Source organism: Populus nigra, chromosome 4 (assembly GCF_951802175.1).
Source record: "Populus nigra chromosome 4, ddPopNigr1.1, whole genome shotgun sequence".
NCBI classification, from domain to species: Eukaryota; Viridiplantae; Streptophyta; class Magnoliopsida; order Malpighiales; family Salicaceae; genus Populus; species Populus nigra.
This window is the reverse complement of record NC_084855.1, coordinates 15,044,138-15,055,913: the sequence shown is the minus strand read 5'-3', so window position 1 is coordinate 15,055,913 and position 11,776 is coordinate 15,044,138. Positions and strand designations below refer to the sequence as shown.

The window sequence follows — 11,776 nt, the reverse complement described above, 5'->3', positions numbered from 1 at the left end:
CGTGAACCCAGAAAATGCAACTCTCATCATCGACCAGATATAGCAAAACCAAGGGCACAAAGATATTATAGATCATGCAAGGGTTAATAATCTAGCACTTATTCACTTCGATTATCATTAAGACATCATGACTTGACCAATGATGGTTTTAGTTTAAAACCAAAACTTTAAGGTTAAAATCATGAACAACATGTTATTAAGGCAAAAAAAAAAAAAACCTAGATTACTGGCTGACGAGGTCATGCAAAGTGGTTAGTGCTAAGAAATTGATCAAAATTAGTCCAAATCATGTAGTTAAGGCAATGTTCTTCCTAATAACATTACCCAAAAAAATACAGAAACCCAAAAAACTCAATATGACAAATATGCAACCAGACCGGAAAAAAAAATGCACTAAGAGCCTAGAGAATGTACTAACCTTAGCAACCAAAGCTTAAGCATAGTGAAAACAACTTATTTTAACTATTAAAATAATAAGAATTACGGAATCAAAGGCAGAACAACAAACATATCATATATCCTATAGAAGGCCAAAAACATATTCCAACACTATTTCATAGGGTTTTTTTCACATTGTTAACCATAAACAAACATTTATTTGGCTTAAACAAACTCAACTAACCACTAATAATGGTCTCAGAACATCAAAAACAAACAACAACCAAACCTTCAACATGTATTGCTATAAAGACTTCATTCACTACCTTGAACAATCAAAACAAGCTAAAAATGTATATCAACATAATATTTATCACCTCAGAGACAAAACTAAACATCCAAACTAAATCTTGAACAACACTTATGTTGTTACTCAATTTTGGACCCCATATGCTGGAGACGGTGTATACCTCTTTTGAACCAAGTGTAGGAGTTTAGCTCATATTTGCAGGAAGATTGATAAAAGCAGAGAAGAAAGAAATATTTTTTGAACCCTGTTTAGGCTGTTTTCTGCCCTCTTTATCCTTTCTCTTTGTTGCCAAAATCATCAGGTTTCTTAGATTGACTAGGAGTCTTCTTAATGCCAAAATCGTTCCTTCTTTATCTTGTTCTTAAGGTTGGATAAATCCCTTAGAATTTGCACTAAAACAATTGATTCTTCTTCTGTTGCAATTTTTTATTCCAATTTAGGCTCTGATTCTGACTTGGTTTCATATGATATTTGATCATTCTAGCTATATTCTGTCACTCATGACATGTTGAAGAATTGACTTATATGTTTATTGGGTCCTAGGGCTCACTATTCTTATAGCAGACTCTCAGTCAGATTTGGACGCTCGGCATTGTCAGATCAGGAAACCCTTTTTGACTAACCAGATAGCAGCCAGATTTTGTTCTTCAAAATAAATTTATCTCATTTTTAACCCTTCATGAAAGTTGTAGACTTGTATGTGTAGATGAATTTAGGTTTTTCAATCTCCTGATTTTGATATCAGAAGCTCAAGATATTCCCATGAGAATATCTAATGAGAAAGTAGAGATTTCTGCCGTGAAAAGGATTCTGACCCGAGTTTTGCACTAAAGAATCTGTTTCTATCATAAACTTGTTATTCACAGTCCTTAGGTCAGTGCCTCAGTCTGATTTGGGATGCTTGACATTGGCAGTTTCCAAATCAGATCAAGAATCCTCTTGACCAACCAGGTTGCGGCTACATTCTGCTCTTCAAAAAGAATTTATCTCATTTTGGATCCCTCATGAAAGTTGTAGTTCTACAAGTGTAGATGAATTTGGGTTTTTGAATCGTCTGGTTTTGATAACAGAAGCTTAAGATATTTCCTTTTGAAATCTAGCGTGAAAGTAGAGAATCTTGTCGCAAAAAGGTTTCCAGCCGAGTTTGGTTGCAATTCTGTTCTTCAAAAAGAATTTATCTCACTTTAAACCCTTCATGAAAGGTGTAGACCTGTATAGATGAATTTAGGTTTTTGAATCTCCTTATTTTGATATCAGAAGCTCAGGATACTCCCATATGAATATCTAATAAGAAAGTAAAGAATTCGGCCGTGAGAAGGATCCTAACCCACGTTTTGCACTAAAGACCCTATTTCTGTCATAAATTTTATTGATTGTTCTTAGGTCATACTTTCAATCATATCGGGATGCTCGGTGTTTGTCAGTTTCTGAATCAGATCAGGAGACTCTTTTTGACTAACCAACTTGTAGCCAGTTTCTGTTCTTTAAAATGATTTTATCTCACTTCAAATCCTTCATCAAATTTGTAGTCCTGAATACGTAGTTAAATTTAGGCTTTTGAATCGTTTGATTTAGATATCAGAAGCTTAAGATATTCCCATTTGAATTTCTAGTGTGAAAGCAGAGAATCCTGTCGTGAGAAGGATTTTTGCCCGAGTTTGCAAGGACACAATTGCAAGATGCTTAAAGTTTGAAAACCAATTGCAAACCAATTTGAAGCCCCTTTTTTTTACCAAGAACTAAATGGAAAAGGTGCTAAAATAAAAGAGTTGATTGAAGATAAAATTAGAATAAATTTTGCCGGATGAAGAAATTAAAGAACGGGGATTAGATCAGAAAAGGAAAATAAGATAGTTGATCATGTTTGCTCTCATTTTTACGATGTCGTACTACCTTTTGTTTTGACACAAACCACACAACCCCTTCATGAAAATATAGTTAATATGACACTGTCCATTTGCATTATGAGAATAGTGCCTCCCCGTCTGCAATTCTTTCCTTTTTCTCTGCACAGCTATCTTGGTTGTTTTCTTCCTTTTATCTGTAATTTCCTGTTTGGTTTCCATGTTTCTCTCGCTTGATTGGAGAGCTACAGACCATGTTTTTTTTTTCCTCAATTCAAAGGAAATAGCTGGTGCCTCATGGTCCCAGCTATGGAAGGGGAAAAAAAAGGAGTCGCACCATCCTCTAATGACTGGAAAGAAATCACTTATGATCACAGAATCAGAATCAAAATATTTTAGTTTCCTATTTTTGCTTTATTTGATCACCCGGGGTTACATCCTAGAATTAATTTAATATTTGTTTCCTAATAAGAGCTGTGATTAGGCTATATAAGCCTCCTCTGCTGGGAGGAAAATGAGGGGAAAGGAGAAAAAGGAGCAAGAAAGGGAGAGAGCAGAAAAACGAAAAAAAGGAAGAGACAGTGCGAGGAAAGGATGGTGCAGATAACAGGGGAACATAGGGGTTATTTCTTTGATCCTTTCATCACTGTGAAAGAAAGGAAAAGGGAAAACAGAAAGGAAGGAGGTGGAGAGTAGAAAGTAGAGAAAACAAATGGAAAAGATTAGGTTTTCTTAAGATTATCAAAAGCCAAAACAAGAAGGGACTGCCTTTCGATCTCTGCTCCATTCCCTGCAACAAGATCTGCAGAAAAGAAGAGAAAACCGAAGCTAAAACTAGTAAAGAGAAAGGGACGAAGACACAAAGCTAAACACAGGAGACGGACGCAAACAGAGAACAAAGGGAAAAAGGATGGAACAGACGAACATGGACAGACCAGCCAACACGTCTTCAACATCGCTGCAGCTCCTTCGTTTTTCTCCAGGTCTGTTATTCATTCAGTTTCTGCATGCATTTCTTAGTTGCATGTGTTACTGTTCAAGTGAAATTTAATTCACTTGAACAGTGATCAGCCAAGGCATGCATGAGGAAACTTACGCATGCTTTTGTACCCAGCCGGGTCACTGGTTTGGGCTAGTGACCCGGCTAGGCCTGCTGGGTTCAGCCCAGCCACATGGGTTGCGCTGGACCCAGCTCCCTAAAAAAAGGAGTAATATCGTTATTGTTTTTTTTTGTATTTATTTTGTGATTTTTTTTGTATTTTTATATTGTAAAAATACAAATCTCGTATTTAGAATACCCGGTTTTCGACGCAATGTGACAAATATATATATATATATATATATATATATATATATATATATATATATATATATATATATATATATATATATATATATATATGTTTATGTTTGCATGCATACGGCCAATACCCTAACATATTTTGAACGTTTTGTTATAAAAAAAATATTGGAAGTTTCAAAAATGTATTTTCGCATGGATTTCTTAAACACAACAAAAAAATTATTTTCATGCATTTCAGGATTTTACAACATGTTTGTAAAACTCCAAAGGGTATTGGCCAATATTCTAAATAATACAAAAAATCTTATTTTAGGGGGAATTCATCTATTATTCACGTTAATGTTTGGATAAGGAAATCCTAAATGAATGAATATCCAAAATATTATTGGTAATAACTTGTTATTATTCATTGTTAATATTTGGATAAAGAAACCCTAAGTGGTAAATATCCAAAATAATGTTTTAGGAATAATAAGTCATCACACTTCCTTGAAAGAAGCCTTGATTATAATTAAGGATATTTTAATTTTTGACTCCGTAGTTTACGAGCTGTGAGAGTATGAAACACTAAGGTAAAAATAAGCTTTTAAAACGCCTTGAATTTCCTTAGATTTCTAAATTTTTATCCTTCCTCCTTGCGATTTACGAGTCGCAAACTCTTGAAATACTAAAGGAAAAATGAGCCTTTAAAGCACATGGAATCTCCTTGGATTTCCATCTTAATAAATTTAGTTTGAATCAAACACAGATTTTAAAAGATCTGTATTGGTTCTCCTTGGCACCTTGTAGACATATCTAAATGTATGATCCATATTGGCTAAGGGTTCTTGCTTTTAAACTTTGAACACAAATCCATCCATCATAACAAACCTATCCTAGGAAAACTAATTAAGAGAACACCAACACCATAGCAATTATAAGGCAAACCAAACACCAAGCAACTTACCTTAAGTAGGGCGTACTAGGAGTGTTAATACCTTTTCTTTTACGCAACTAGTCACTTACTTTAAACACACATATGCATACTAAAACATGACATGGTTAAACATAAAAAGCAAACATCCATTGCATTTAAACTAACAAAAAGCTTTAAGAAAAGGCATAAAGGACACTCAATGCAGAAGATAATAATGAAAACAAAATGGAAAGGGAAGGGGTGTGCTCATTAAACTACATCCCCTTATCAAAGTTGAAAACTTACCTTATCTAAAGATGTTGCCTCCTTGGTTTCTTTCCTTGAGTGATGGTGAGTGTGGTCATGTAGTTGTGTGTCTGAGAGTAAGTAGAGAGTTTGGTAACAATGGTGAGGATTTATGGTTCAAAAGGTAACCTCTCTTTTGGTTCCTTTTATTCTCCCCTCCTTTTTTCCCTTTTTTTATGGTCTTTTGCCTCCATTTTTAAAAGGTCATAGGGATCCTTTTTTAGGATGTTGGACCATTCTCTCCCATTGATGTAGAAGAATCAATCATATCCATCCATTAAGGCTACGGTTTAGGCTTTGTAGTGTTGTAGAGTCGACGAAAGGGGTATACTAGCCAGCCTAGTTGGTTGGGGCATGGGTTTTGGGTTTTTTGTAGTAGCACTTTCAAGGCTATAAAAAAACTTATATTTTGTCTAGGTAGGAGTACAACATTCAAGGTGTGAGGAGGTACATTTATTATTTTGTTCAAGGAAGAGATGAGGGTGATTTTAAACTTGAAAGATGGCAACAAAACCAGCTTTCTCGATGCTTTTAAGGAGGAAAAAGATCTATATTACCAGACAACAAGTTGTCTAAATTTGTTTTTATTTTTTAATATTTGGACTTATCAAAACGGCATCATTTTGGTTAAAATGCATCATTTTATTTAAATGAAATGAAGTCGTTTTGATAACCTTTGGTCATTTAAGGTTCTAAAATTGAGATTTGATCAAAAGTCAAATTAATCCCTGATTTCTTGACTTCTTTTCATTGCACTTGTAATTACCTTATAACTTTCAATTTTACGCAATTTCACCTTAGTCAAACTAAAACATTGAACCCGAAGTTCAACATCTTTTCTATTTTAGTTATTGGTTTCTAATTTATGCAAATTGGTCCTCAATTGATCATTTAACTTTTAATTTTTTTTAATTTGACCCCTGATTTCAATCCCTAGTGTTTCGCATGTTTTACAAGTTGGTTATTGGTTTCTAATTTCTTTAATTTGACCCTTAATTGACCATAAACTTTGATTTTCTTGCAATTTCATCCTTGATTTCACTTAATTAAGTTTGGAAAAATTAAATTTTATCCTCTAAAATTATAATCTTCTCAATTAAGCTCAAATTAAGTTTCCAAACTTAATTTTTTAAAGTTTTGCGACATTGATTTTTTTGAAGAAAAAAAATCAAATGACGCATTGCTTGTTGTGGCAAATGACACATTATTTACTACCTATAATTTAGCTATTATTATGGTGGCCGGAAAATCAAGAGAATTTTTTTTCATGTAAAAATTATCTTTAAGTCGATTTTCACGTTAAAACATTTAATAGCACCCTTACACCCAAAACCAATTTATCAAGCAAAAAAAAAAACCCAAAAACAATTCAAAAATACAAAATCAAATCGAGAAAAATTCTTTCTTGAGACCGATCTATGTTTTCATACAAGATGAAAATAAAAAAACACCATTATCAAACTTCTATCATCAAATAAAATCCTTTAATACTAAACTTAGTCAATTTAGTTGTCAAAATCATGACAATGTACCAAGAACCTTTTTTTTCTTTCATCATTTTTCAATGAATTTCGCTTTCCTCTCTCAACCCTATTAGTATTAGTATGCTCTTACACATTAATTGTTAGGCCTTATTGGATACTTTTGTGACGTTAATTTGTGATTTCTGATGAGAGTGTTTAGAAACTCTTTTCTTTCTTTCTTGCAACAAATAAACTCTTTTATTGCCGATTTTAATGTGACTTCTGTTTATATCGATGATTCTTTAATCACTACAAGATTTAACAGTTTTACCAAAGGAATTTTTCCGTCGGCGTAAGACACATATTCTGTCGATAAATTAATTACCGATGGAAATGCTCCGTCGGTGAATCTTTCGTCGGTAATTTTTTTTCTGTCGGTAAATTCGTTGGTAATAAAAAAATAAATTTATTCGCTTTATTTCGTCAGTATTTTCCTCGGTAATAATTTTTTTATTACCGACGGAATTACAGATGGAATTTTCGTTGGTAATTCCTTCGGTAATTATTGAAAAACATTTAAAAAAAATAATTTTATAAAATTATAAAATAATTAAATTAACATAAATTAACACAGTATAATATATACTCAAAATGCTTGGAAAAAAGAATAAGAAAATCAACTCAAAAAAATTTGCAACAAATAAATAAAATAAAAAAATAAATTCAACTAAAAAAATTCATATGAAAAAAATAAAGTTGCAATTGCTAAAAATTTAAAAATCCTAAAAATAAATCTACTAAAAATTGATCTCATATGAAAAAAAATCTCACAACAACATTTATAAAATTATTAAGAACAAAAACAATTAAAAATAAAATAAAAAACAAATATAGTGAAAAAAATCATGAAAAAAGAAGAAAAAAGAAAAATCTTACCTTAATGTAGTTGCAAGTGAAGCTAAGGAGAGAGAAAAATTTTTATTAAGCATATTAATAAAATAAAAAAAACTAAGAGGATAAAAGAAGAAAGAAGAAGAAGACATACCCAAGCATGGAGGAAAAGGAAGGAGATGAGGAGAGAAAAGAAGAGAAAGAAATATATAAGAAATGATGTTTTTTACATATAGTGAAGAAGAAGAAAAAGACATACCTTAATGATGTTTTTTACATATAGTGAAGAAAAAGAAGAAGTAGAAGAACAAGAATAATAATAATAATAATAACAATAAGGAACGGGTCTGTCTCTTGTTAAATAAGAGCATTCAAGCTTTTTATTGGGACGCTTTACCGACGGATTTACCGACGGATAATTAATTATTAATATTTTTTAATTATTCCGTTGATAATTCCATCGGTAATATTTAATTTAAATTTTCAATTTCATAAAAAATTTTCAGAAACCACCAAAAAATTACCAACGATTTTTCAATCCGTCGGTGATTCCGTCTGTAATATTTAAATGAAAATTTTAAATTAATTGAATTTTTTCAAAAAACCGCCAAATAACACCGACGACTTTTCAATCCATCGGTGATTTTGTCCGTAAAGAACAACAATTAACAGTGCAAGTGGAAAGTGAACAATTCTGGAGCTCTCTGAAAAATACCAATGGAAAATTCCGTCGGTGATTCTCTTTGTAATTGACATGATGAACAGTGTTCACAGTTTACCAACAAATTTATTCCATCGGTAATTCCGTTGGTAAAAATGACTCGTCATCATTTTTTTTGCTTTGTTTTAATTTTTTTTCCCACGGTAATTTCCTCGGTATATACCGAGGGAATATTTCCGTCGGTAAAATCCCTCGGAAATTTACTGACGGAAATATTCCCTTGATATTTCCATTTATATTTATCAATTTTCTGGTAGTGAATGTACTTGTTCTGCGGTTTGCCTGTTTACATGCATTCTGTGATCATTTGAATCACAACCAATAAATCCCCATCAGTTAAGGTAAAAGAGATATGCTGAATGCATTCATTGCACTAAACATGTTATATATACAAATATGGATGTTTGGATAATGAAAAAAAAAAGTTTGAAATTGCCGGACTCTTCAGAAGGGATTTTTTTATATATAAAATAAAGCCATTAGCTCTTGAGATGGGATTGGATGGAGAAAAGATTCGAAAAGGCTCTAGCTAGCAGTTGAGTCAACAGTAATGCATGTCATTATTCAAGATTGATCCGGGAATGCCCTCCATCAAGCAAGAAACTGGAGGAATGGTTAGGGTTTGTGAATCTCCATATGCATTCCAACAATATGGATCCATTACTGTATATCCTTCAGCAGGAAGAAGCTCAACATCTGAGAGTGTTATGTTGGTACATGGGAGTGAGTCACTGCACGCAAAATGCATTGGTGGGCTTCGAATATTGTAAGTTCCCTTTATGTTTTCATAGAGAATTTCTGATACTGAAACGGCAGATGTTTGGTTGGCGCACCTCTTGGTGAGGCAGTAGAATTGGTCAATTATAATCGGATTCCTGACGTTGTCCATGTGAATATTACTGAAAGTTATTCCTGATACTGCTCCCGATCCACCTTGCCATGTCTTGATCCTAACTCCATTATCCGAGACTCTAATCACCGAGTCCCTGACTGTGATATTGGAAACACAGGCTCGTGAATTGTGATTTCCTAGACTCCCAATGCTGGTTTTAATACGATCAAAGGGGAAATTTGCAAAAAGATTAGCCTACAAGTCCATGAAAATGTGACAGACCAAATTCCAAGATTAGAGCCTTATATATAACATTCTGTGCATACCTGATTCCATGACTCGGTCCACATGTGATGTTCTCTATGTCCACATCAAAACAACCTGACCCTATTGATACACAATCATCGCCTATGAACAGGTGAATATTGAACAACCGTTTGATGTTAGTGAGCTTTTGAGGGAAGCTGTTAATGGAAATGAGAAAGATTTATATGTTCTGACTAACCGTTAGAGATCACTGAATTATATATCCCAACACCATTGGTGTTCTCTATGTGAATTCCATCAGTGTTGGGACTTAAGGCAGGAGCGGTAATGTGAATTGATTCTACATGAACATTCTTGCAGTTGTCAAATCTGAGGTTGAACTGCGGGCTATTCTTGATTTTAAGTCCATGGATAGTTAGGTTTGAGCTCATGAAGAACCTTATGGCCTGCATTTCAAATGTTAGGTTTTACTGAAAGAATTCAAGAATATTTTGAATTGGGCGTGAAAATAAAAGGTTCAAGTGTAGATGACTTACAGTTGGACTATCACAAGGTCCAGGCATTGTTGTTCCATTTATTCCCTGTGCCATAAACGTAAAGAATCAGTAACACGAAGTCGACCCAAATTTTTTTCAGGCTGTAAAGAGTTTTTCAAGAAATGGCTTGTGAGTGATGCTAGTTTTTTATCATATATTTACAAAATTAATGAGCTCCATTTATTCCTGACATGAATCACTAACACAAAGCCAACCCAAGTTTTTCAGGTTGGAAGAATTGTTTCAGCAGTACCTTGTGGGGTTTACAAGGAAGATCCCACCATTTCTCTCCTCTGCCATATATTACACCACCTCCTTGAAGTGACATTTCATTTATTCTGTAGAATACTAGCCATTGACGTCTGCTGTTCTTCTGTGGCCAAGAATCAGGTCCATCAGGTGGCATAAGAGTCCCATCAACCTTCTCAATGAACAGAATATAACCAAGCAATTACCAGAAGTAGTAAGTCTTTTCAAACCTTAAAAGGCACAAAGAACAACCTGACATGACTGGCAAATAATATTACCTGAAACACTAGACCATTTTTGCAAGGACCAGAGAAAATTGTAGATTGGATCATGAAATCAAAACCACAAGGAACAAGGATGACAGCAGGATCAACTTGGTTGCAGGCCGCATCCCATGCCATCTTGAACGCGTCCGTATCATCTATTATACCATCACCTATAGCCCCAAAATTTCGTACATCAAAAACTCCACTAGAGTTATAGCCACTCCCATCTGAAGGATCAGCGGGCTCAGGTGGAGGAGTGGGAGGTTCGGAAATTGTGGATGATCTGTGATTATTATTGTGTTTGTGGTGTTTTGTATGGTTATGCCACCTAGCTTGGGTGCAAAGGAAGAAGCAAATGAAAGAAATGCCAAATTCTAGTAAAGAGAGACGAGAATGCTCCATGTTAAGCTCAACTTGGTAGAAGTCTTAAATGGTGGAAACAAAAGAGAACTCTTCTAGAGTCTTTCCACTTGCCGGACCTCAAAAAACAAAAACTGTTTGAATTGCTTTTGCACTACGAATTATCAGAAACTAGATCAAAAGACTACCTGACAATTAATATTTGAAGTTGAAACAAGCAAGATGCTTGTTCAAGTGACCACTGCGAGCACTAGAGCAACTTGACAAAGACCAAGTTTGGCTTTGGAAAGTATACAGAGGCAGAAAGGCCTGTTTCCATATTTATAATAAGAGTGGTTAGTGGAGGTGGCTTTGAAAAACACTTGCACCTTACCACTTATTTTAATGGCTTTGGTGGCGGGAACCGACCGAGTTCCTTATAGGCTTTGGCTATTCTTTTTTTCTTTGAGAATGTGGAGTCTGCAGATGACTGTTCGGGAAAAAGGTAAAAGTAATAGCAAGAGTCGATAAGCCCCCGTGTTCCTCCCATAACTCTCACTTTCATCGGTCCCCAGCTTGGTTATTTCAGCGATATCACGTTTTATAATAGGTGTAAGTTTGACACCATACCTGTATGAGAGGATCGAAATTGATTTTGTGACTGGCACTGAAATTAGTGAAATCTCTTCCTAGATTTCAGCATTGTTTAAATTAAGCAGTGTAGCAAATGAAGCTCTATCTGAAAACACATCTGGTTTGGAGCCTATGTGCAGTTCAACACAGTTGATCATAGACACATGCACTTATGGATGCAGATAATTTCCATGTGGTTTCCCATGATGATGGCAAAACCCTGGCTTGAGGGAAAACAGATTAAACTGAATCATTTCCATGGCTCTTGAGCTGTATATGCATATGGTATTTTGAATATGATTATTAGTGATCAAGGAAATGTTTAGCCCAACACTTATGTTCTACTACTTATGTATTGAAACATGGAAAATGCATGTTAGTTATCAAAGGTCTTTTTACAGCATATTGCAGCATCTCCACAGAAATAAACTTTTATCTCTGTGGGAAAAATAGCCTGTCATCAAAGCAATGAAATTGAAGGGTGAAAGGACAAATATTGGTAACCATCAGGTTTTGATTGAAATAGCTTAATCAACTCACTGT

At 34.2% G+C, this 11,776-nt stretch overlaps 1 protein-coding gene across 1 annotated transcript; it reads right to left on the bottom strand.

Annotated features, from left to right (window-relative positions):
• Positions 1–8,519: 8,519 nt before the first annotated feature.
• Positions 8,520–11,062, bottom strand: LOC133690611 (polygalacturonase At1g48100). Its single transcript, XM_062110838.1, has 6 exons — positions 10,274–11,062; positions 10,000–10,167; positions 9,747–9,791; positions 9,449–9,656; positions 9,270–9,351; positions 8,520–9,154 (listed from the first exon to the last, which is right to left on the bottom strand). Exons 1-6 carry the CDS (start codon positions 10,661–10,663, stop codon positions 8,653–8,655), a joined length of 1,395 nt encoding a protein of 464 aa, XP_061966822.1. The 5' UTR covers positions 10,664–11,062; the 3' UTR covers positions 8,520–8,652.
• Between the last annotated feature and the right edge of the window lie 714 nt (positions 11,063–11,776).

Coding starts and splice junctions, on each gene's coding strand:
- LOC133690611 (XM_062110838.1), bottom strand. CDS start 10,663: ATGGAGCATTCTCGTCTCTCTTTACTAGAATTTGGCATTTCTTTCATT. Junction 9,792..9,999: donor TTCCTTGTAAACCCCACAAG/GTACTGCTGAAA, acceptor TTTATGGCACAG/GGAATAAATGGAACAACAAT. Junction 9,352..9,448: donor TAATTCAGTGATCTCTAACG/GTTAGTCAGAAC, acceptor ACCTGTTCATAG/GCGATGATTGTGTATCAATA.